The 26,544-nt window shown below is 41.4% G+C and overlaps 1 protein-coding gene across 1 annotated transcript in view; it reads right to left on the minus strand.

Moving 5' to 3' along the window:
* Positions 1-572: 572 nt before the first annotated feature.
* ireb2 (iron-responsive element binding protein 2) overlaps positions 573-26,544 on the minus strand; it is a 123,682-nt gene continuing 97,710 nt past the window's right edge. Inside the window, exons 19-22 of the mRNA XM_034175966.1 lie at positions 17,234-17,381; positions 12,538-12,660; positions 11,766-11,951; positions 573-1,457 (exon numbers count right to left, since the gene is read on the minus strand). Of these exons, the coding sequence (XP_034031857.1) occupies positions 1,347-1,457; positions 11,766-11,951; positions 12,538-12,660; positions 17,234-17,381 (568 nt within the window). The 3' untranslated portion in view covers positions 573-1,346. The remainder of the gene's footprint in view (positions 1,458-11,765; positions 11,952-12,537; positions 12,661-17,233; positions 17,382-26,544) is intronic.

Consider the following 26,544-nt stretch of genomic DNA (forward strand, 5'->3'; position numbering starts at 1 on the left):
AAAAATCACAATAAATCAGGGGTGACCAAGTTTGGTCCTCGAGAGCCACATTCCTGACACTCTTAGTTGTCTCCCTGCTCCAACACACCTGAATCTTAGTTGTCTCCCTGCTCCAACACACCTGAATCCAATGAAAGTCTTTCATTGGATTCAGGTGTGTTGGAGCAGGGAGACAACTAAGAGTGTCAGGAATGTGGCTCTCAAGGACCAAACTTGGCCACCCCTGCAATAAATGAATAAACTGTTAAAATAACATGAACCACAATAACATTTAAAACCCTCAACTCCCATGGTGCATTACAGCACAACATCCATTGTTTATTGGTTAGCAAAAATTGCTAATTTCACCAAAAATGTTAGTCCTATCAACTTTGTTTTTGCAGCGTTCATCCTTGAGCCAAAACACATAAGCATACTAAATGGCAAATGTCAGCTCTCCCTGATTTTTGTGTGATCAAAGCCACATGCACACATGCACCCAGAGGCCACTTGGCTATTATAATATAGGTAAAAATTACAACTACTAATTCTACACAATATAGCAGACAGGTATTAAAAATGAGAACTTTAAGTTTAACTTTGAAATGTTTAATACTTTTCCATATGGAGGACTCTGGTGCACTGGAATACAATAAACAGTCAAACAGGGCATTTCAAGGTTTCCACATAAAAACACACAAGTGTACTTTATCAGTGAGGAAGTCTGATCTGTAAGGTGTGATCTTTCCTGGACACCTCACTGTGACCTCAAGCGTGACCCGGAACACAGAAGTCCATCCCCTCTGGTGTGAGGACACCTCAGGATCCCCAGGACGACCTGAAGGATGCAGATATTCAGTCTCTTCCTGCTGCTGTGACTCCACACCCAAAGTATAGTCATAATGGACGGACACAACAAAAACATTTTTGACCTCAATATGACAGCCGATGGTCTACTTCTTAGCACCAAGACCTACTTTACTTGGCTTTTGTTGAAAAACAAGACAAAAACAAAAGAAGCAGGCTGACAGATGAGACAGAGTTCTCTTTTGGCTGATATCTCCTACAATGTGAAACATGTTGAGAGGTTCACTGTGACTAATTTCTTGGCTGCTGTTGACCATCCTGTGAGGCCCGAAAGTCTTTTCTGTTGCAAACTCAATAATAGTGTGCAACAATAAAGCTGCTGCACCTTAAAAAAAAAAAAAAAAAAAAAAAGTGACTTTCTTACATCCTCCAAAGACATGATCTCAGGTCATAGTATCAGCCTTTGAGTTTCTCTAACAAGTAGCTCTTCATTCATGCGGGAGAGTCTTGTGAAACAAGAGCCGCTGTTCTTGGACCTGTGGTGCCCTCTGCAGGGCACATTAGAGTAAAGTCCGGGCAACATATCCAAGGAGTCCACCGTGTTGGAAGAAGATAACGTCCATGTCGCTGTCAAACAGCGCTGTGACAAAGAAGCACTTTCCCTGGCTGGTCTAAAAGAGAGCACAGGGAAAAAATAAATAAAATTACTACATCAAAGATACTTTGATAAACCAACACGTCTCCATCACCAAAGGAACACTTCAACATAATCAATGTTTGTTTTTTAAAAATCACTCACTAATGAAGCTTAGTCACACATCCCAAATCAAAAAGATTTAAAACATGAAATATTAAGACCGCATCAATTCAATTCATTCATCTGTCACCCCAAGAGTCTCACCCAGACCCAGAAAAGAAACCTTGAGCAGACCAGTGTCAGTGGGGTGACCATCTACTTTGGCCATGCTAACAAAATAAAACACAACAAAGTAATGTCAAATGTTCAGACAGATATGTTGCAGTTAAACAACCAGAGAGACGTACAAGAGTGAAGTGGTCTCAACAGCCGACGGCTCAAAATACATGCAGCCAGCGAAGACCAGTCTCAGTAAAAGGACTGTAACTAGTGAGTCAAATCCAGAACAGTCTCCAGAATTTGTCCACAAGATGCTTCCAAAAGTTATTACCCACCTTTGCTACTTCGTGGAGCTTAGCTTGTTTTTTAAATTTTATTTTAATTTTATTTATTTATTTTGTCATTCATCAGATTGTTTTGATTTGTCTGCGCATTCACAGTATGCTTCAGTCTACCGCTCTTATTAGCAAGAAGCTGTTTTTGTCAAACAACCAGTGAAAAGATCAATGCATTCTGCCCCTTCAACACCAAACATCTCAGACCCCAAAATACACCAAGAGTGAAGACTGGACTTTATCAGCTGGCCACAGAATTTAACTCCAATATATGTACTGTGCAATCAGCTGACATGAGATGTCAAATTCTTGATCAAATAGACTTAATGTATCACAGAAATACAGGCACAACTCCCATTTAACGTCAGTAAATGAAAGGTTTTGTCATTTTGTCTTTAATACAGAAACGTGGACCAACACAGCGTGTAATTACAGTGAGGAAAATAAGTATTTGAACACCCTGCGATTTTGCAAGTTCTCCCACTTAGAAATCATGGAGGGGTCTGACATTTTCATCTTAGGTGCATGTCTACTGTGAGAGATATAATCTAAAAAAAGCAAAATCCGGAAATCACAATATGATTTTTTAATAATTTATTTGTATGTTACTGCTGCAAATAAGTATTTAATCACCTGTGAAAATCAATGTTAATATTTGGTACAGTAGCCTTTGTTTGCAATTAGAAAGGTCAAACATTTCCTGTAGTTTTTCACCAGGTTTGCACACACTGCAGCAGGGATTTTGTTCCACTCCTCCATACAGATCTTCTCCACATCTTTCAGGTTTGGAGTTTCAGCTCCCTCCAAAGATTTTCTATTGAGTTCAGGTCTGGAGACTGGCCAGGCCACTCCAGGACCTTGAAATGTTTCTTACGGAGCCCCTCCTTAGTTGCTCTGGCTGTGTGTTTGGGGTTATTGTCATGCTGGAAGACCCAGCCATGACCCATCTTCAATGCTCTTACTGAGGGAAGGAGGTTGTTTGCCAAAATCTTGCAATACATGACCCCATCCATCCTCCCTTCAATACGGTGCAGTCGTCCTGTCCCCTTTGCAGAAGAGAACCCCTAGAGTATGATGTTTCCACCCCCATGGGATGGTTTTCTTGGGGTTGTTCTCATACTCTAAACATGGTAAGTGGAGTTGTTTCCAAAAAGCTCTATTCTGGTCTCATCTGACCACATGATCTTCTCCCATGCCTCCTCTGGATCATCCAGATGGTCCCTGGTGAACTTCAAACGGGCCTGGACATGTGCTGGCTTGAGCAGGGGGACCTTGCTGCCCTGCAGGATTTTAAACCATGACATTTAAATCATGACAGCATCCTGTGTTACTAATGTAATCTTTGTGACCGTGGTCCCAGCTCTCTTCAGGTTCAGGTCCTCCTGTGTAGTTCTGAGCTTTCTCAGAATCATCCTTACCCCACAAAGTGAGATCTTGCATGGAATCCCAGACTGAGGGAGATTGACAGTCATCTTGTGTTTCTTCCACTTTCTAATAAATAATCATAACAGTTGTTGTCTTCTACCAAGCTGTTGCCTGTTGTCCTGTAGTCCATCCCAGCCTTGTGCAGGTCTACAGTTTTGTCCTTGGTGTCCTTAGACAGCTCTTTGGTCTTGGCTATGGTGGACAGGTTGGAGTGTGATTGATTGATTGAGTGTGTGAACAGGTGTCTTTTATACAGGTAACAAGTTCAAACAGGTGCAATTAATACAGGTAAAGAGTGCAGAATAAGAGGGCTTCTTAAAGAAAAATTAACAGGTCTGTGTGAGCCAGAATTCTTGCTGGTTGGTAGGTGTTCAAATACTTATTTGCAGCAGTAACATACAAATAAATTATTCAAAAATCATATATTGTGATTTCCGGATTTTTTTTTTTTTTTTTTAGATTGTCTCTCACAGTGGACATGCACCTAAGATGAAAATTTCAGACCCCTCCATGATTTCTAAGTGGGAGAACTTGCAAAATCGCAGGGTGTTCAAATACTGATTTTCCTCACTGTAGTTTCCATTTTCTTTCTGAAAGACATTATACATTCCTTGATGTTTTACAGAATACAGTGCCTTGCAAAAGTATTCATACCCCTTGGTATTTCATACATTTTAATTTGTTTATGCCATTTCAAATACAAAAGGTAAAATTTTCTAAAGTTATCTTCCTTAAACTCAAACTCTAAGCAAATCTCTACAGCTTGATATAAATTAATTAAAAATATAAAAGCTAAGATGATGGGTTGCATAAGTAATGGGTCCTTTGGTATAATACCTCATTTCACTGCCAGTATTCTTCATATTCTTTCATCAGAACATCAAATCTAGGCTTGCATCTCCGATGTACCTTCTGGCAAATTGTAGCTGAACTTTCAGGTCTTTAAGAAAATCCTCCTTTGTACCACTTCATGAAGCTGTATAACGGGCTACAAAATCCAAAATACGCACTGTGCACAATTTCTCCAATCACAGCCACAGAAGCCTGTAACCTCTTCTGTGTTGTCTGGGTGTCTTGGTGGCATTCCTCACTCTTCTCCTTCTTGCACAGTCACTCAGTTTTTGAGAAATATCTTCTCCACACAGATTTATCATAGAGTGCCATACTGTTTGTCTTTCTTCATAACTGATGTAAATAAAGTCCAAGACATATTCAGTGACTTGGAAATGTTCATGTATCCATCCCCTGACTTGTCTGAAGAAAACGTACAATAAAACTGATTATTTACAGTTATTATACCAAAGGGGCCGATTACTTATGCCAGCTGTTCTCAAACTGGGGTCCCTGGACCTCTGGGGGTCCGCGACCCGCAGCTTGGGAGTCCACAAAATAATTTGTAATAAATTCTTAAAGTTATGCCGCATCATTAAAAATAAAAGTGCATAATTACATGTAGGGGCCGTGAAAGTGAAGTGTGTGCAAAGTATAATTGTTGAAGCACTTGGTGTTGAGCTCGACCCGATACAGTTACAGCAGGTGCACCGCACACCTGTGCCGATACCAGAGGACAATAAACCACCAAGACAGATAATCATCAGGTTCTCATCATCTGAGCTACTTACAATGAGAACGGGGGCTCGCCGCTGTGAGGGAGAAGTATAGCAGGAAAGAGAGTATCATCTGGAAAGGCTGCAAGCTGTCATTTTTCCCTGATATGACCAGGGAAACGGCAGAAAAGACGAAAAAGTTCACAGACGTCAAATGGAAGTTGCACGAGCTGTATGTGCGTTGTACCCGGGCTTATCCAGCAGAGTTACGCTTCACCTGGAAGGGTAAACGGGTGAAGTTTACTGACTATCGCCAGGCTATGTCCTTCTTAAGTAACAACAAGGAGGAGGAGGAAACGGCAAAGGAACTGCAGTAATGTGGCTTTTGACAATCCAGTTTTTTTTTTCGTTTTTTTTCTCCCTTTTTGGTGGGGGGTGAATAAATATGGGTTTACTGTGGAGGCAATTACAACATATGGACATTATTCTATAAGCTGAATATAAGGTGGTTCTTGGCCGTAGTATATTGATAATTTTCAAGGTTGTTTGGTTACTTTGGTTTAATAATGATTACTTGAGAAATTATAATGCATACAGGAGGGAGAAGTAGAGGGGGATCTCTGAGGGCGACCACTCGTGTGTCACATGGACCACACTTATGGGAGGTTTCTCTCTGAACAGAGTGGGGGGAGGGATATGGGGCTGGGTGAGTTTGTGAGGTTACTTCAATTGTTCGTTCTTAAGAATATGGGTTTTTACATGTATTTGAGTGTTTTTTTACGTAATTATTGTATGGCCTTGCCTTACAATATAAGGCGCCTTGGGGCAACTGTTTGTTGTGATTTGGCGCTATATAAATAAAATTGATTGATTGATTTAAATGGAGAAATAATAGCACTTTTTTCTTTACATTTTATCTTTTCAATGGGAGCAAGGTCTATTATATATATTTTTTATAATGGCTAAGCGTGTAAGAATGACAACTTGGAATGTAAATGGACTTCAGAATCCGATAAAGCTTAAGAAATGCCTAACATATCTGAAATCACAACAGACTCAATTGCCCTTTATACAGGAAACACATTTGTCAAATTCAGAGGTACTTAAATTAAGGAGGGACTGGGTGGGGCAGCGTATACAAGTAAGAAGCAGGGAGTGGCTATTTTGGTGCACAAAAGACAATCTTTCTATTATAAGAGAACAAAAGGATTCAGAAGGAAGAGTGATATGTGTGGAAGCTAATGTTAATGGGGTCAAGGTTAATTTATGTAATTAGAGGATGCACATTTTTTCCATAAAGTAAATAAAATAATGGGGGGCTTGTCAGGGGATCATACAATAATTGCAGGAGACTTTAGTCAAGTTTTAGATGTTGCATTAGACAAGACCACCTTCACCAGAAATAAATCAAGACAGAATGGCTATTAAACTAATGATGGAAGATCTTGGACTAGTGGATATATGGAGAGTAGTCAACCCGAGAGAGAGGGAGTATACATTTTATTCACATAAACACAAATCACATTCCATAATTTATTACTTTTTAATAAGTAATAATCTGGTTGGGAATGTGTCAGATTGTATAATGGGACCAATAGCCTTAACTGATCATGCCCCCCATGCACCTGGGAGTGATTTTGGAGTTAGATCTAGGCAGAAAGATGAGATTAAATGTGTCTTTGTTGCAAAGCCCTGAATTTCTTAAGTTGCTGGAAGACGAATTGGATAGTTTTTTTTCAAAATTAATATAGGCTCAACAGAAAAGATTGGAACAGTTATTCAGACGATACACTGAAACATGTTTGTGACCTAAAATTACAGATAAATGAAATATATAATAAAAAGTTGAATATGCCTTATCTAGACTAAACCGTAAAAAAAGAGTGGAGAGAAAACAGGTAGGCTGTTAGCCAGGCAGCTTAAAAAGAAAGAGGCTAGTTATACAATTCCTGCTATTAAATTTTTTTTATTCCAATCTGTACATGGAGCGAGGGGAGAAGACAGCCTTGACGTCTTTCACGGGCATCTCTCCCAGTCACTGGTTCAGATATGTTGATGACACATGGGTTAAAATCAAGCAACAGGAAGTTGAGGACTTTACAGAACACATCAACTCGGTGGAAGCCAATATCAAGTTCACACGTGAGGATGCCAGTAACAACCATTTAGCCTTCCTGGACTGTGATGTTACGATTGGAGAGAACAGGCAGCTCCAGACAGGGGTTTACAGAAAACCCACTCACACTGACCAATATCTGCTCTTTGGCTCAAACCACCCCCTTGAACACAAGCTCGGGGTGATCAGGACACTTCAACACAGAGCCCTACAGGTGCCCACAACTGCAGAGGGAAGGGCTAAAGAACAACAACTTGTCCGGAAAGCCCTCACAGTATGTGGGTACCCACGATGGTCCCTGGACAAAGTGCAGAAGTCCCAGAGAACAAAGAGACCAGATAGACAGGAGACGGAGACAATAAGAAGAGGAGTGTCTCTCCCTTATTTAGCAGGAGTAGGGGAAAAACTACAGAGGATCTTCAGACAGCACAAAATCCCAGTTTACTTTAAACCAGTTAACACCTTGAGACAGAAATTAGTTCACCCTAAGGACAGGATCCCTAGTTACAAACAGAGCAATGTAGTGTATTCTATCAGATGTCAGGAAAACTGTAACGAACACTACATAGGTGAGACTAAGCAACCTTTACACAAAAGGCTATACCAGCACCGCAGAGAGGGCGCCAGTGGACCTCAGTCTGCAGTTCATCTCCACCTTAAAGACACTAACCACACGTTTGAGGACAAGGAAGTTAAAATATTAGCCAGAGAGAAGAAAGGGTTTGAGAGAGGGGTCAAGGAGGCATTCTTTGTGAAACGTTTGAAACCCAGCCTTAACCGGGGAGGGGGTCTGAGACACGCTTTATCCCCTGTTTACAATGGGGTACTCAGGTCAAAGCAGTTTCAGTCTTTTGTTCATGGTAATGAGTCATTCATGTCATCAGCAGAGTCGTCAAGAGAGCCATCAGGAGAGGGACAGCTGCCCTGTCATTAGGAGGGTGCTAACTAGAGCACAATAAGTGCCTATAGCAGTCTGCCTCTCGGTAGGAGGGGTCTGGTTAGGTTTAAAACTCCAGCTTTTGTGACTTCTTGATTATTCTTCTCTACAAGAGTCAAGACAGAAGTAAAACCACCAGAGCAAGAATTTTAGCTGAGGAAACTTCTGCGATTTGAAGCGAAACGTCGTCGCGTCAAGCAACCCAGTCCAGTCGAAGATTCAAGCTTTTCTACCTGCTACTAAAGATGAGACTGGGGTACTTAAGACCAGTACTAGTGACATAAACAAGGTCTTTTTGACATTTTATAAGAAACTTTATGAGTCAGAGGTAGTATATGATAACCAGAGGTGTGATGAATTCTTTTCTAAATTTAATTTGCCAAGATTGACAGTCCTATAACAGTGGAAGAGGTGAAAAAGGCTATATCCCTAATGAAAGTCGGAAAATCACCTGGATTAGATGGGTTTCCATCAGAATACTATAAAAAGCTAAAGGATAGACTGGCTCCTGTTCTGAGGTTTACCAAGAGTCTTTTCATCGGGAAAGATGCCAGACACATTTAATGAGGCTTTCATTTCTCTTATTTGCAAAAAGGATAAAGATCCTATAGATCCAGGTAGTTTTAGGCCAGTGAGTTTGATTAATGTGGATTGCAAAATATTGACTAAAGTTATTGCTCTTAGAATGGAAAAAAATATTGCCAAGCCAGATCAAGTGGGCTTTGTGAAGGGAAGAACTTCATCTGACAATGTCAGAATGCTCCTACATCTTATATGGGTGAGTAGAAATAACAGCACTCCAATAGCGCCTTATCATTGGCTGCTCATAAAGCCTTTGACAGAGTAGAATGGAGCCTTCTTAAATATACTCTTAACTCTTTATCTACAGCGATGGCGCCCACGCCATATTTTCCATATGCGTATTTTTTTTTACCGTAACTCCGCCATAGTTTGTCCAATCCGAATGATTCAAAGTGCATTGTTAAGCTAACACCAAGTGCTTTCCAATGATATATGGTGTATTACGGTAAACATAAGCCTGTGATGTCATAACGCAGAGGAAAAACACGGAAGTTTCACACTAGTGCGCCGCTGATTCTCATTACCGTAAGTTCTCATGTAAGCCCTCAATCTGAAAAATTTCAACACTGACAGCAAGCCAAGAACCCGTGCTTTCCAACAGTATGCTATATGTTGCATATATTACGGTAAAGTGCGTTTGGTGACTTTTGAAACGAGGGAAAAGTATGAAAAAGAGCGCAAAAGTGACAGAAAAGTACAGAGACAGACAGCAAACATAAATGTAGTAATTTTTGAGGAAAAGGCAGGGTTTTAGTGTCATTTGTGAAGGTGTGTGTGCGTGTTTGTGTGGGTGTGATGGCTCCATCAGCCACAAGCCACTGCCCGGTGCCAACAAGCAGTGGAAACTCAACTTGCCAGCGATCCACAAAGGGGCGGCGTTCTTGCAAGGTTTGCAAGAGGTTAACCTGCTGGGTGTGCAAACTTTGTAAAATTGGCCTCTGTCTTCAGCCAGACAGAAACTGTTACAAACAGTACCACACTGACTGATGTAGTTTAGATCTAATTTTGATTCTTGGTTATGTATTTGTATATAGTTTGACACTTTATTGTTTTATTCATATTGTATAATTTTGCACAAAATGAGTGATCAAATGAGTGATTTGTTGCACATTTTAATAATACAGATAATAATTGATATATTTATATATAGTTTTGCACTTTGTTGTTATTCATATTGTTTGGTTCTGCACTTTAAAACTGGTTACTTTTTGCATATTTTCGCCTTGTAAAATGTTTACTTTTGCACTGTTTCTGGGTTCTAGACACACAAAATTAATTATTTTGATTGTAAACACTTACAGCTTCCTGTTAAAAATGTGAAATCCAAAATTCCTTTACATAATCATTTTCCACCAAAAAACTGAAAAAAAAAAACCCAAGTTCGTTTTTGTGTTTTTTCTCATTTTAAATGCTAAAACTTACAAATAATGTGTATAAATAGTTAATCAGGTGTAATATAATTGAAATTCAGGTACTCTTGGAAAATGGTACCAAAGCACACAAACATAGAACATTATTTCTTAATTTTATTGCTACAATAAAAAATTATAACCAATTGTCCATTTATAGCCTCAGTAGGTAAAGGGTTAAAGCATTTGGGTTTGGCGAGGGATTAATTAGATGGGTGAGTGTTATTTATTCTGACCCAAGGGTGGCAGTTTTAACAAATGGATTGGTATCACCATTCTTTAGATTAAGGAAGGGGACAAAGCAAGGGGATCCTTTGAGTCCCCTATTATTCACATTATTTTTAGAACCTTTAGTGGCCGCAGTTAGAGATGATAAAAGCATCAGGGGACTAATCCACAGCTCAGAAGAGCATAGAATGTTTCTGTATGCCGATGATGTTTTGCTCTTCATAAGAGACCCTTCCTCTTCAGTTCCAAAGGTTTTACGCACAATTGACAAATTTTCAGAGCCATCAGGCTATAAAATAAATGGGCAAAAGTCAGAAGCTATGCCAGTGTCAAGGGGATGTCTCCAACCTCTTCTTCTCCATTCCAGTTTAGGTGGGTTCCAGTCGGAATGAAGTATCTGGGAATTAGGTTTTACAGATTGGGAGTAGCGTAGGCTCAGTGTTTGGCTTAAATCAGATACAGAAAGAGAATGCATTACAGGATTGGTTGAATAGCCAGGTACTCAGCAAACTGCATCAATGTTTTATAAGAAACTTTTGGGTAATCAAGGTGCACTTTGTAATGGTTTAAGATTGATCTGGCAAAGGGATTTACAAATTGAAATTAGTGAAGAAAGGTGGAGTAATATAATTTCAAATATAGGCTGGGCAACTAGAGATGCCAGAAGCAAGTTTATCCATTACAAAGTGATATTATCCTGAGTTTGTCCACAGTGACGTCTCGCTCAACTCTGCAATGACAAAAATGTGAGGAATGCTCGTGAATTCACAATAAGCATGTCGTTCTGCAGTAATTCACCCCCTGGTGGGTATACAGTACTTCATGAAATGAAAATCCTAGGGAACAGAAACCCTAGGAACAACTCTGAAAATGAATTTTCACAAGAAATCCCTAAATCTAGAAACCATCTTGCAATTCTGTTCAGTTGCCATTGTAGCTTGTCCTAGACTGTCTGGATGGACACATGGATGGTCTGGTCCCATCTTCTGATTTTTATTTTTTTTTTTAATGAAGTGTGTAATCTACAAAGATAATGTCAGTGTGGTGTGAGCTACAACTATAAAGGCTAAATTAAGTTCATTTTTGACAATTCTGAAAAAAAAAAAAAACCCTGAAAAAGCCTATTACAGAATAAAACAGATGAATCATTCACTGGAGATCTAATAACACACACACACACACACACACACATAAATAAATAAAAACATTACTTTTCAGAATGTTTCTGATGTGATTACGTTCCTTCAAAATAAAAGCAAAGCGAGTTCCTCAAAGCTCACGGAACAGATTATCAGTGTCAACATCAGTTGACCATGTCCCTAGGATTTGTTGTCACGGTTCCTTTTCTGCAAACTGTGAAATGTTGAAGATAATTTTGGAAACGTAGACTGTGGATATAGAATATACAATATGAATGAATGTGACTGGAATATTTAATTATTTTTTATTCTGAGAACACATGTTCAAAAACATTTGGAATTTTGTGTTACTGACATTTATACTGTTTAACTCAAAACATGCGAGTCCGTGTCATGACAGTTTACCTTGACGCTGAGCTGCTGTCGTGGACTCAGGGTCTCTGGTAGGCTGATAGTGAATCTCTCCTTTCCACTGAGCTCCAGTGAGTCGGCGTTCTGGCCAGCAAGGAACTGGAGCGGCATGATGCCCATACCCACCAGCTGGTTCTTGTGCATCTTCTCAAAACTTTCAGCAATGACTGCACGTACTCCCTGTTAACCACAGAAAAAGTAGGTGAGGTGATCGTATGACAGAAAGCTCACTAAATGTGACAAAAAGACATTTCAATTACAGTTGGGGTCGGATGTTTTTATTCTTTATATGGAGACCTTAATGATCTCAGGCTAACTTCTTTTTTGGGTTTAGTCCAGGGGGGGTGCGCGCAAAGATAGTGGTCGTAGCTCCCCTTCATACTCTAAAATATGCCATTTTTGAAGTAGGCCCAATTTGTTGTTGAACAAAACAGTAATGTACCATGATTGCCAAAATCTACAAGAATGGAAAATGACAAAAGTAAATGTTTGCTAAAAGTTTGAGATTTTTTTTCCTTTAAAGATTTAATTTATGAAAATATTACACAATAGATCAGTGAGCACAATCACAATTTTCACTGTTGCACCAATGTATGTGTGTGTGTGTTGGCTGCTTAATTATGCAGAAAAATGAGGAAATAAGTACCAGGGAGCACACCCTCCAAACTCTTATATAGACACTCAAGGATACAAAAATAAGTTGAAGAACAATTGACTAAATAACTATTTGATGGTTTCAGGGCTGAAAAGTTGTATTATTTGTTACCAGCAGATACGGCCCTTTGGCGACCCAGTCCCTGGAGCTTCCAGAGCCGTAGTCTTTTCCGGCCAGGATGATGAGTGGAATTCCATCTCTCTGATAGCGCTCAGCTGCTTCGAAGACATCCAGCTGGACAGGTAGAGCGGGTACAGAAGATGCTATCATATCTGATCCAGTAAAAATGATAAACCAGCTAGTCGGCTGCTCAAACTGAGTCAGCTAACAAGTGCCAAGAAGAGCTAAATTAGAAAACGCACCCTCAAGGGCAAGTGTGATGATCACAAAAGTCAACTTATTCAGAAATTGTGCTTTCATCAGCTGAAATAATTCAGAAACTCCTCACAGCTTCTTCATTATTTAAAACATTTACAGACAAATTAAGGGGAAAACAACAAAGTCTTAGTTAATTGTTGGCTACCCAGACATGTTCATTTTTGTCGCGATCTGGTGACTCCACAAAACATTTAATACACATCCGGGAAAGCAGGCTGACTGGGTGACTGTGAGGAGGAAGCGTAGTTCTAAACAGAAGCCCCGTGTACACCGCCAACCCGTTCACATCTCTAACCGTTTTCCCCACTCGACGACACACCCGCCGAGGATCAAACTCTGGTTATTGGCGACTCTGTTTTGCGAAATGTGAAGTTAGCGACACCAGCAACCATAGTCAATTGTCTTCCGGGGGCCAGAGCAGGCGACATTGAAGGAAATTTGAAACTGCTGGCTAAGGCTAAGCGTAAATTTGGTAAGATTGTAATTCACGTCGGCAGTAATGACACCCAGTTACGCCAATCGGAGGTCACTAAAATTAACATTAAATCGGTGTGTAACTTTGCAAAAACAATGTCGGACTCTGTAGTTTTCTCTGGGCCCCTCCCCAATCAGACCGGGAGTGACATGTTTAGCCGCATGTTCTCCTTGAATTGCTGGCTGTCTGAGTGGTGTCCAAAAAATGAGGTGGGCTTCATAGATAATTGGCAAAGCTTCTGGGGAAAACCTGGTCTTGTTAGGAGAGACGGCATCCATCCCACTTTGGATGGAGCAGCTCTCATTTCTAGAAATCTGGCCAATTTTCTTAAATCCTCCAAACCGTGACTATCCAGGGTTGGACCAGGAAGCAGAGTTGTAGTCTTACACACCTCTCTGCAGCTTCTCTCCCCCTGCCATCCCCTCATTACCCCATCCCCGTAGAGACGGTGCCTGCTCCCAGACTACCAATAACCAGCAAAAATCTATTTAAGCATAAAAATTCAAAAAGAAAAAATAATATAGCACCTTCAACTGCACCACAGACTAAAACAGTTAAATGTGGTCTATTAAACATTAGGTCTCTCTCTTCTAAGTCCCTGTTGGTAAATGATATAATAATTGATCAACATATTGATTTATTCTGCCTTACAGAAACCTGGTTACAGCAGGATGAATATGTTAGTTTAAATGAGTCAACACCCCCGAGTCACACTAACTGTCAGAATGCTCGTAGCACGGGCCGAGGCGGAGGATTAGCAGCAATCTTCCATTCCAGCTTATTAATTAATCAAAAACCCAGACAGAGCTTTAATTCATTTGAAAGCTTGACTCTTAGTCTTGTCCATCCAAATTGGAAGTCCCAAAAACCAGTTTTATTTGTTATTATCTATCGTCCACCTGGTCGTTACTGTGAGTTTCTCTGTGAATTTTCAGACCTTTTGTCTGACTTAGTGCTTAGCTCAGATAAGATAATTATAGTGGGCGATTTTAACATCCACACAGATGCTGAGAATGACAGCCTCAACACTGCATTTAATCTATTATTAGACTCTATTGGCTTTGCTCAAAAAGTAAATGAGTCCACCCACCACTTTAATCATATCTTAGATCTTGTTCTGACTTATGGTATGGAATTAGAAGACTTAACAGTATTCCCTGAAAACTCCCTTCTGTCTGATCATTTCTTAATAACATTTACATTTACTCTGATGGACTACCCAGCAGTGGGGAATAAGTTTCATTACACTAGAAGTCTTTCAGAAAGCGCTGTAACTAGGTTTAAGGATATGATTCCTTCTTTATGTTCTCTAATGCCATATACCAACACAGTGCAGAGTAGCTACCTAAACTCTGTAAGTGAGATAGAGTATCTCGTCAATAGTTTTACATCCTCATTGAAGACAACTTTGGATGCTGTAGCTCCTCTAAAAAAGAGAGCTTTAAATCAGAAGTGCCTGACTCCGTGGTATAACTCACAAACTCGTAGCTTAAAGCAGATAACCCGTAAGTTGGAGAGGAAATGGCGTCTCACTAACTTAGAAGATCTTCACTTAGCCTGGAAAAAGAGTCTGTTGCTCTATAAAAAAGCCCTCCGTAAAGCTAGGACATCTTTCTACTCATCACTAATTGAAGAAAATAAGAACAACCCCAGGTTTCTTTTCAGCACTGTAGCCAGGCTGACAAAGAGTCAGAGCTCTATTGAGCTGAGTATTCCATTAACTTTAACTAGTAATGACTTCATGACTTTCTTTGCTAACAAAATTTTAACTATTAGAGAAAAAATTACTCATAACCATCCCAAAGACGTATCGTTATCTTTGGCTGCTTTCAGTGATGCCGGTATTTGGTTAGACTCTTTCTCTCCGATTGTTCTGAGTTATTTTCATTAGTTACTTCATCCAAACCATCAACATGTTTATTAGACCCCATTCCTACCAGGCTGCTCAAGGAAGCCCTACCATTATTTAATGCTTCGATCTTAAATATGATCAATCTATCTTTGTTAGTTGGCTATGTACCACAGGCTTTTAAGGTGGCAGTAATTAAACCATTACTTAAAAAGCCATCACTTGACCCAGCTATCTTAGCTAATTATGGGCCAATCTCCAACCTTCCTTTTCTCTCAAAAATTCTTTAAAGGGTAGTTGTAAAACAGCTAACTGATCATCTGCAGAGGAATGGTCTATTTGAAGAGTTTCAGTCAGGTTTCAGAATTCATCATAGTACAGAAACAGCATTAGTGAAGGTTACAAATGATCTTCTTATGGCCTCGGACAGTGGACTCATCTCTGTGCTTGTTCTGTTAGACCTCGGTGCTGCTTTTGATACTGTTGACCATAAAATTTTATTACAGAGATTAGAGCATGCCATAGGTATTAAAGGCACTGCGCTGCGGTGGTTTGAATCATATTTGTCTAATAGATTACAATTTGTTCATGTAAATGGGGAATCTTCTTCACAGACTAAAGTTAATTATGGAGTTCCACAAGGTTCTGTGCTAGGACCAATTTTATTCACTTTATACATGCTTCCCTTAGGCAGTATTATTAGACGGTATTGCTTAAATTTTCATTGTTACGCAGATGATACCCAGCTTTATCTATCCATGAAGCCAGAGGACACACACCAATTAGCTAAACTGCAGGATTGTCTTACAGACATAAAGACATGGATGACCTCTAATTTCCTGCTTTTAAACTCAGATAAAACTGAAGTTATTGTACTTGGCCCCACAAATCTTAGAAACATGGTGTCTAACCAGATCCTTACTGTGGATGGCATTACCCTGACCTCTAGTAATACTGTGAGAAATCTTGGAGTCATTTTTGATCAGGATATGTCATTCAAAGCGCATATTAAACAAATATGTAGGACTGCTTTTTGCATTTACGCAATATCTCTAAAATCAGAAAGGTCTTGTCTCAGAGTGATGCTGAAAACTAATTAATGCATTTATTCCTCTAGGCTGGACTATTGTAATTCATTATTATCAGGTTGTCCTAAAAGTTCCCTAAAAAGCCTTCAGTTAATTCAAAATGCTGCAGCTAGAGTACTGACGGGGACTAGAAGGAGAGAGCATATCTCACCCATATTGGCCTCTCTTCATTGGCTTCCTGTTAATTCTAGAATAGAATTTAAAATTCTTCTTCTTACTTATAAGGTTTTGAATAATCAGGTCCCATCTTATCTTAGGGACCTCGTAGTACCATATCACCCCAATAGAGCGCTTCGCTCTCAGACTGCAGGCTTACTTGTAGTTCCTAGGGTTTGTAAGAGTAGAATGGGAGGCAGAGCCTTCAGCTTTCAGGCTCCTCTCCTGTGGAACCAGCTCCCAATTCAGATCAGGGAGACAGACACCCTCTCTACTTTTAAGATTAGGCTTAAAACTTTCCTTTTTGCTAAAGCTTATAGTTAGGGCTGGATCAGGTGACCCTGAACCATCCCTTAGATATGCTGCTATAGACGTAGACTGCTGGGGGGTTCCCATGATGCACTGTTTCTTTCTCTTTTTGCTCTGTATGCACCACTCTGCATTTAATCATTAGTGATCGATCTCTGCTCCCCTACACAGCATGTCTTTTTCCTGGTTCTCTCCCTCAGCCCCAACCAGTCCCAGCAGAAGACTGCCCCTCCCTGAGCCTGGTTCTGCTGGAGGTTTCTTCCTGTTAAAAGGGAGTTTTTCCTTCCCACTGTAGCCAAGTGCTTGCTCACAGGGGGTCGTTTTGACCGTTGGGGTTTTACATAATTATTGTATGGCCTTGCCTTACAATATAAAGCGCCTTGGGGCAACTGTTTGTTGTGATTTGGCGCTATATAAAAAAATTGATTGATTGATTGATTGATTGATCCTTCCACTCAGTGAGCCTGATGTTCTGTGGGTGGGACACTTGTCCTTTCTCCTCTTTCTTATTGAGGATTTTATTGTAATTTCTCATGACTGTATATTACTCACCGTCTGGCCTGAAGGAATGTGTACAGTCTTGGGGCCTGGTTTGCCAATAAGTCGATTTTGGAGCTTGATGCTGGCAAAAGTGCCTCTGGTCATCACTGCGTCATTCCCTCGACGTGCACCATAGGAGTTAAACTCCCGCGGTGTAAGACTGGAGGGAACATATGAAGTGTGAAGACGTGAAAGGCAAACACATTCGCACTGCATGATGTCAACTGGAAAATCATGACATCTACACCAAAATATCTCATGGGACAATGACATTGAAGGAGCAAGGTCATGAACCTGGACAGCACAGCAACAGAATTGTGTATTTTTTGTGACATCCTCAGAATATTCCATGTACGAATGCGAATTTTGTGCTTTACAATCTATGGACATGCCGATCTTCCAAAACAAATCAAATCAAGACATTTGGCTGAAAGACACCTTGTTTCAGCCGTGCACAGCTCACATCTCTTACGGATACCCCGGATGACATTTTCAGGGATTAAGGTAATAATAATAATAATTAAAAAAACTGACTAAAATTTTTTAGCGCCCAAATCATAAGCTGTTCAACATCTACCTTTTTATAGAAACCCTCTTGCAACTGCTTCCTAGAGTTTAAAGTAAAACAGTGGAGGCAGCTAAATAAACAGCAAATTGTTCTCCTGCTGAACAAGATTATATTTCACTATACCATACCAACTTTATTTATAATGCACCTTAAAACAGCCAGCGCCAACACAAGGCGCTGTACACTACAAAGATAATACAAATTAAAACACAATAAAATAAAGAACCACCACTAATATGCAATTTTAAAAAATGATCAAACTAAGCCTTGGTGTTATAAGCCAAGGAAAAAATATGCGTTTCTAAATGAACTTAAATGACCAATGACCCAGAGGCAAGCTGTTCCACAGTTTGGGAACAACAACAGAAAAAGCCTTGTGCCCCTGAGCTTTCTTTTTGACCTAGGCGCTTGCAGGAGCAGCTGGTCAGCCGACCTGAGAGACTGAGTAGGTGTATCAGACTGGAGAACCCCAAAGAGGTACGATGGAGCTAAACCATGGGGGTACTTAAAAACAAACATAAGAATTTTAAAATGAACCGGCAACCAGTGAAGTGCATGCACGAAGCATTGCCGCTGTTATCTAATACAGCATCATATTATACAAAAACTTTAACCTACACATTATTAAATACTGTGTAGGTTAAAGTTTTTGTTATTGGTTATATGGTATTATTAAATACCCTCCTGTGGGTTCACCACCTGCAGAGGGGGCCATGGGGGTCGGGTGCAGAGAGGATTGGGTGGCGGTCGAGGGTGGGTGGCCCGGCGGCCCGGTCCATGCTCACAGCCCCTGGCTGTTGGGATGTGGAATGTCACCTCGCTAGGGTGGAAGGAGCCTGAGCTTGTGCGGGAGGTTGAGAGATACCAACTAGAGATAGTCGGGCTCACCTTCACGCACAGCTTGGGCTCTGGTACCCAACTCCTGGAGAGGGGCTGGACGATTCATTTTTCTGGCGTCGCCCACGGGGAGAGGCGGAGAGCTAGGGTCGCATTGCTTATTGCTCCCCAGCTCAGTTGCCAAGTGTTGGAGTTCACTCCGGTGAACGAGAGGGTCGCGTCCCTACGCCTCCGGGTCGGGGACAGGTCTCTCACCGTTGTCTCGGCCTACGGGCCGAGCGGCAGTGCAGAGTACCCGACCTTCCTGGAGTCCCTGGGAGGGGTACTAGCTAGCGCTCCGACTGGGGACTCCATTGTTCTCCTGGGGGATTTCAACGCCCACGTGGGCAGCGACAGTGAGACCTGGAGGGGGGTGATCGGGAAGCACGGCCTCCCCGATCTGAACCCGAGTGGTGTTCAGCTGTTGGACTTCTGTGCTAGTCACAGTTTGTCCATCACGAACACCATGTTCGAGCACAAGGGTGTCAATAAGTGCACGTGGCACCAGGACACCCTAAGCCAGAGGTCGATGATCGACTTTGTAGTTGTATCATCTGACCTACGGCCACGTGTCTCAGACACTCGGGTGAAGAGAGGAGCAGAGCTGTCGAATGATCACCACCTGGTGGTGAGTTGGATCCGCTGGGAAGGTAGGAAGCCGGTAAGACCTGGTAGGCCTAAACGTATCGTGAGGGTCTGCTGGGAACAACTGGCGGAACCCTCTGTCAGCAAGGTCTTCAACTCCCACCTCCGGGAGAGCTTCTCCCAGATCCCGGGGGATGTTGGAGACATGGAGTCCGAGTGGACCATGTTCTCCACCTCCACTGTCGATGCGGCTGCTCATACAACCCCTGGCAAAAATTATGGAATCACCGGCCTTGGAGGATGTTCATTCAGTTGTTTAATTTTGTAGAAAAAAAGCAGATCACAGACATGACACAAAACTAATGTCATTTCAAATGGCAACTTTCTGGCTTTAAGAAACACTATAAGAAATCAAGAAAAAAAGATTGTGGCAGTCAGTAACGGTTACTTTTTTAGACCAAGCAGAGGAAAAAAATATGGAATCACTCAATTCTGAGGAAAAAATTATGGAATCACCCTGTAAATTTTCATCCTCAAAACTAACACCTGCATCATATCAGATCTGCTCGTTAGTCTGCATCTAAAAAGGAGTGAACACACCTTGGAGAGCTGTTGCACCAAGTGGACTGACATGAATCATGGCTCCAACACGAGAGATGTCAATTGAAACAAAGGAGAGGATCATCAAACTCTTAAAAGAGAGTAAATCATCACGCAATGTTGCAAAAGATGTTGGTTGTTCGCAGTCACCTGTGTCTAAACTCTGGACCAAATACAAACAACATGGGAAGGTTGTTGAAGGCAAACATACTGGTAGACCAAGGAAGACAAAGCGTCAAGACAGAAAACTTAAAGCAATATGTCTCAAAAATCGAAAAATGTACAACAAAACAAATGAGGAACGAATGGGAGGAAACTGGAGTCAACGTCTGTGACCGAACTGTAAGAAACCGCCTAAAGGAAATGGGATTTACATACAGAAAAGCTAAACGAAAGGCATCATTAACACCTAAACAGAAAAAAACAAGGTTACAATGGGCTAAGGAAAAGCAATTGTGGACTGTAGATGACTGGATGAAAGTCATATTCAGTGATGAATCTCGAATCTGCATTGGGCAAGGTGATGATGCTGGAACTTTTGTTTGGTGCCTTTCCAATGAGATTTATAAAGATGACTGCCTGAAGAGAACATGTAAATTTCCACAGTCATTGATGATATGGGGCTGCATGTCAGGTAAAGGTACTGGGGAGATGGCTGTCATTACATCATCAATAAATGCACAAGTTTATGTTGATATTTTGGACAATTGAAAGGATGTTTGGGGATGATGAAATCATTTTTCAAGATGATAATGCATCTTGCCATAGAGCAAAAACTGCAAAAACATTCCTAGCAAAAATACACATAGGGTCAATGTCATGGCATAGGGTCAATGTCAATGAGCAGATCTGATTTGATGCAGGTGTTAATTTGGGGGATGAAAATTTACAGGGTGATTCCATAATTTTTTCCTCAGAATTGAGTGATTCCATATTTTTTTCCTCTGCTTGGTCTAAAAAAGTAACCGTTACTGACTGCCACAATCTTTTTTCTTGATTTCTTATAGTGTTTCTTAAAGCCAGAAAGTTGCCATTTGAAATGACTTTAGTTTTGTGTCATGTCTGTGATCTGCTTTTTTTCTACAAAATTAAACAACTGAATGAACATCCTCTGAGGCCGGTGATTCCATAATTTTTGCCAGGGGTTGTAGCTGTGGTCGCAAGGTCTCTGGTGCCTGTCGCGGCGGCAATCCCCGAACCCGGTGGTGGACACCGGAAGTAAGAGATGCCATCAAGCTGAAGAAGGAGTCCTACTTATCTTTGTTGGTAGGTGGGACCCCAGAGGCAGCTGACAGGTACCGGCAGGCCAAGCGTGCCGCAGCCCGTGCAGTCGCAGAGGCAAAAACTCGGGTCTGGGAGGAGTTCGGGGAGGCCATGGAGGAGGACTATCGGTCGGCCTCGAAGAGATTCTGGCAAACCGTCCGACGCTTCAGGAGGAGGGAGCAGCTCTCCACCAGCACTGTTTACGGTGCGGGTGGGGAGCTGTTGACCCTGACTGGGGATGTTGTCAGGCGGTGGAAGGAGTACTTCGAGGATCTCCTCAATCCCATTGTCACGTCTTCCGAAGAGGAAGCAGAGACTGGGGACTCGGAGGCAGACTCATCCATTACCCAGGCTGAAGTCACCGAGGTGGTTAGAAAGCTCCTCGGTGGCAATGCTCCTGGGGTGGATGAAATCTGTCCTGAGTACCTTAAGTCTCTGGATGTTGTGGGGCTGTCTTGGCTGACATGCCTCTGCAACATCGCGTGGCGATCGGGGACAGTGCCTCTGGATTGGTAGACCGGGGTGGTGGTCCCTCTGTTTAAGAAGGGGGACCGGAGGGTGTGTTCCAACTATAGGGGGATCACACTCAACAGCCTCCCCGGTAAGGTCTATTCCAGAGTACTGGAGAGGAGAATTCGACCGATGGTCGAACCTCGGATTCAGGAGGAGCAGTGTGGTTTTCGTGCTGGTCGCGGCACACTGGACCAGCTCTACACGCTCCATCGGGTGCTCGAGGGTTCATGGGAGTTTGCCCAACCAGTCCACATGTGTTTTGTGGATCTGGAGAAGGCATTCGACCGTGTCCCTCGGCGCACCCTGTGGGGAGTGCTCCGGGAGTACGGGGTCCTTTGCTAAGGGCTATCCGGTCCCTGTACGACCGCAGCAGGAGCTTGGTTCGCATTGCCGGTAGTAAGTCAAACCTGTTTCCAGTGCACGTTGGCCTCCACCAGGGCTGCCCTTTGTCACCGGTTCTGTTCATTATTTTTATGGACAGAATTTCTAGGCGCAGCCAGGGTGTAGAGGGGGTCTGGTTTGGGAACCACAGAATCTCATCTCTGCTGTTTGCGGACGATATGGTTCTGTTGGCTTCGAGTGTGAAGCGTCCGGGATGAAAATCAGCACCTCCAAATCCGAGGCCATGGTTCTCGACCGGAAAAAGGTGCTTTGCCCTCTTCAGGTCGGTGGAGTGTCCTTGCCTCAAGTGGAGGAGTTTAAGTATCTCGGGGTCTTGTTCACGAGTGAGGGACGGATGGAGCGTGAGATCGATAGACGGATCGGTGCAGCATCTGCAGTGATGCGGTCGCTGTATCGGACCGTCGTGGTGAAGAGAGAGCTGAGTAGGGGGGTAAAGCTCTCGATTTACCAATCGATCTACGTTCCGATCCTCACCTATGGTCATGAGATTTGGCTCATGACCTGGGAAGCAAAGTAACAGAGCTGCTACAGATAAAAAGGAGCTGTGTTGTTTGATGCACACTGATCTGTGATGGAATTGGCCAAGTGATCCTGTTAGGGTTGTAAGGATGGCAAGCTACTGAACAAACTGTTAGGAGCCAGAGGAGCTTACAACATCTGCACCCTCCCTACTGGTCTGATAGGAGGCTGTCACAGCCTGTGCTCTGTCCCCTCCCCATCTCATTAGACTGAACACCGACTTACCCACGTCTCTTCTCCATAATGGATATTTGCACATGGACATTTTCTCACTAATCATAAGGATAATTACATGTACAACCATGTGTGTGTTCAGCGTTGTAATTATATCAATCAACAAGTTCTTCTGGGGGATATTGAATTGCTGTGTATTTGGTGTTGCTGTTCTAACCAAGGAATTTGTTAACCAATCTTGTGCACTTTATTAATTTCTGGACCTTAACTGCAGAATTTTAAATATTGGGTATTCATTTATTTTGGTGGTTTTTTTCATTTGGTTCAATACATACTATCGGCACCAAAATTAATTTGATCTGTGTCTGTTGTTATTAATTGCTGACCACCAGCTCCAGAAATCCAGAAATCGTTCCAAGACTCCTGATTTAGCCGATGATATCTATAGTTTTTAATACCTAGAAATTGTTACCTATATTAGTGCTAGTCCAGCGCTACAATAAGCACATTTTAAAACATTAAAATCTCAGCCTCGTAGCCAGGACCTGAAATGGGGGAGGGGGGCTTTTTTTTTGTAAAAGTGGACCTTTGTCTGCAGGGGGTCTGGGGACTGCTCAAGGCCCCCACAAAAGTTTGGGTTTTGATGTCTAGTGATCCATTCTGGAGGGTGATAACAACAAGAGCAGTAATCATTTTCATATTTTTTGGCTTCCCTCATCCTAACTAACATGATTTTAAAGCTAGAACCCCAAACAGACCCAAGTAATGCCTAAGTTTAGACATTACATAAAAAAAGATATTGCTTCACATCCCACTTTAGTTATACAGAAAAGTTAAATTAACTAAACCTATTTTTATACGGCCCATCAATTAATTTAGTCCAGACTATAGTAAAACCTAGAGCCAGAGTAATACTGATTTAAACATTTTAGTTGTTAAAATTATTATTACAAGTAATAGCAGTATTCAATATAACAAAATGCTAAAATACCCTCGGCTGTATGAGCCTTGTCTTTTTTATAATTTGCAGTTGTTTAACTGGTATCCCAGTGCAAATAGGGTGCAACATTTAAACCTCATTAACGTTGTAAAAACATATGAATTTATCCTGACATTAAAGGACATTTAATGTCACATTTTTTAACATCCCAGTTAGCGAGACAACATAAAAATACTCATGCCTGCAAGCCTCTCCGTACACATGCTCTAATAATTAGTGGTAGTTGATGTATTTCATTGGTAATTATTCCTCTCACTCTGAGCGTTAGCAGTTACATTTCCGGAAAACGTCTTAGTCAGCAATTCTTGATGTGTGACATACATTTTAGAATGAGCAGAAACATTCCGATGACTGACAGAGGGAAACAAACCTACTACATCTGAAAATAATGCTTTTGAACTTTCTTTCGAAAGTGATGGCTTGGATTTATAGAGGATTTACAGAGAGGAGACAACACACTTCACCCTGAAACTCTTAACTTCTTCAGTCTGTTGATTTTCTAACCTAAAGTGCAGTCGCGCTGTTTGTGTGGCAGGATGTTGTTTTAATGATGCAGTCATCATGGACATGGACAGTTTCCACCATGCTGCGTTTACAGACTGCCTAAAAATGCAGATGTATTTCTCATACTGGAAAAAGTCAGGAGATAATGGACTCTCTATCTAACGTGCCACAATCGTGACAGAACTTCAGCTGAGGGAAGAGCTGCAATCGGACACCATTTTCTGGTCAGTGACTGCGCGATCAGTACCTGAAGACAAGTGGACCTGGACTTGGTTTTCTGACTGGCAATCCGTGTGAGAACGAGTGGACCTGTTCTCTGGCTGGCAATAGCGCGCGATGCATGTGTGCGATGCATGCGTGCGGGCTTCTTTGATGTTGTGGACTTTTTATTTGGAAATGTTTACAACTGGGTGAGCGGCATGTTAATTTTTTAAATCTTCCGTTGTGTTCCTTTCAATGGAGCTTTCACTGAAAGTAAAATTTTTATTAATTAATTTTACTTTGAGAGAGTCTGTGGGATGTTGGTCTATGTGCACAGCACACCGTTTTAATCTGCATCTCAGCTGTTAATTGCAGCTTTGTACATGGATGTGAAATATCACAGATCTGACTGATCTGATCACATCTGTCTGATATTTCACATCCACACATAAAGCCGCAATTAACAGCTAAGCTGTGTGTTAAAACAACCCATATCTCAGCTGTTTAATTTCCTTTGTACATGGACATGAAATTTTTCACAGGCAACAAGAGGACACAGATATATTAGATTTTTTCACAGTTATAATACAACCCCTGGAAAAAAATTATGGAATCACCGGCCTCGGAGGATGTTCATTCAGTTGTTTAATTTTGTAGAAAAAAAGCAGATCACAGACATGACACAAAACTGAAGTCATTTCAAATGGCAACTTTCTGGCTTTTAGACCAAGCAGAGGGAAAAAATATGGAATCACTCAATTCTGAGGAAAAAATTATGGAATCATGAAAAACAAAAGAACGCTCCAACACATCACTAGTATTTTGTTGCACCACCTCTGGCTTTTATAACAGCTTGCAGTCTCTGAGGCACGGACTTAATGAGTGACAAACAGTACTCTTCATCAATCTGGCTCCAACTTTCTCTGATTGCTGTTGCCAGATCAGCTTTGCAGATTGGAGCCTTGTCATGGACCATTTTCTTCAACTTCCACCAAAGATTTTCAATTGGATTAAGATCCGGACTATTTGCAGGCCATGACACTGAACCTATGTGTCCTTTCGCAAGAAATGTTTTCACAGTTTTTGCTCTATGGCAACATGCATTATCATCTTGAAAAATGATTTCATCATCCCCAAACATCCTTTCAATTGATGGGATAAGAAAAGTGTCCAAAATATCAACGTAAACTTGTGCATTTATTGATGATGTAATGACAGCCATCTCCCCAGTGCCTTTACCTGACATGCAGCCCCATATCATCAATGAATGTGGAAATTTACATGTTCTCTTCAGGCAGTCATCTTTATAAATCTCATTGGAACGGCACCAAACAAAAGTTCCAGCATCATCACCTTGCCCAATGCAGATTCGAGATTCATCACTGAATATGACTTTCATCCAGTCATCCACAGTCCACGAATGCTTTTCCTTAGCCCATTGTAACCTTGTTTTTTTTCTGTTTAGGTGTTAATGATGGCTTTCGTTTAGCTTTTCTGTATGTAAATCCCATTTCCTTTAGGCGGTTTCTTACAGTTCGGTCACAGACGTTGACTCCAGTTTCCTCCCATTCGTTCCTCATTTGTTTTGTTGTGCATTTTCGATTTTTGGACATATTGCTTTAAGTTTTCTGTCTTGACGCTTTGATGTCTTCCTTGGTCTACCAGTATGTTTGCCTTTAACAACATTCCCAGTTTGTATTTGGTCCAGAGTTTAGACACAGCTGACTGTGAACAACCAACATCTTTTGCAACATTGCGTGATGATTTACCCTCTTAAGAGTTTGATAATCCTCTCCTTTGTTTCAATTGACATCGCTCGTGTTGGAGCCATGATTCATGTCAGTCCACTTGGTACAACAGCTCTCCAAGGTGTGATCACTCCTTTTTAGATGCAGACTAACGAGCAGATCTGATTTGATGCAGGTGTTAGTTTTGGGGATGGAAATTTCATGGGTGATTCCATAATTTCTTCCTCAATTGAGTGAGTCCATATTTTTTTCCCCTCTGCTTGGTCTAAAAAAGTAACCGTTACTGACTGCCACAATTTTTTTTTCCTGATTTCTTATAGTGGTTCTTAAAGCCAAGAAGTTGGCATTTGAAATGACTTCAGTTTTGTGT

This window comes from Thalassophryne amazonica, chromosome 8, assembly GCF_902500255.1.
Source record: "Thalassophryne amazonica chromosome 8, fThaAma1.1, whole genome shotgun sequence".
Taxonomy (NCBI): Eukaryota; Metazoa; Chordata; class Actinopteri; order Batrachoidiformes; family Batrachoididae; genus Thalassophryne; species Thalassophryne amazonica.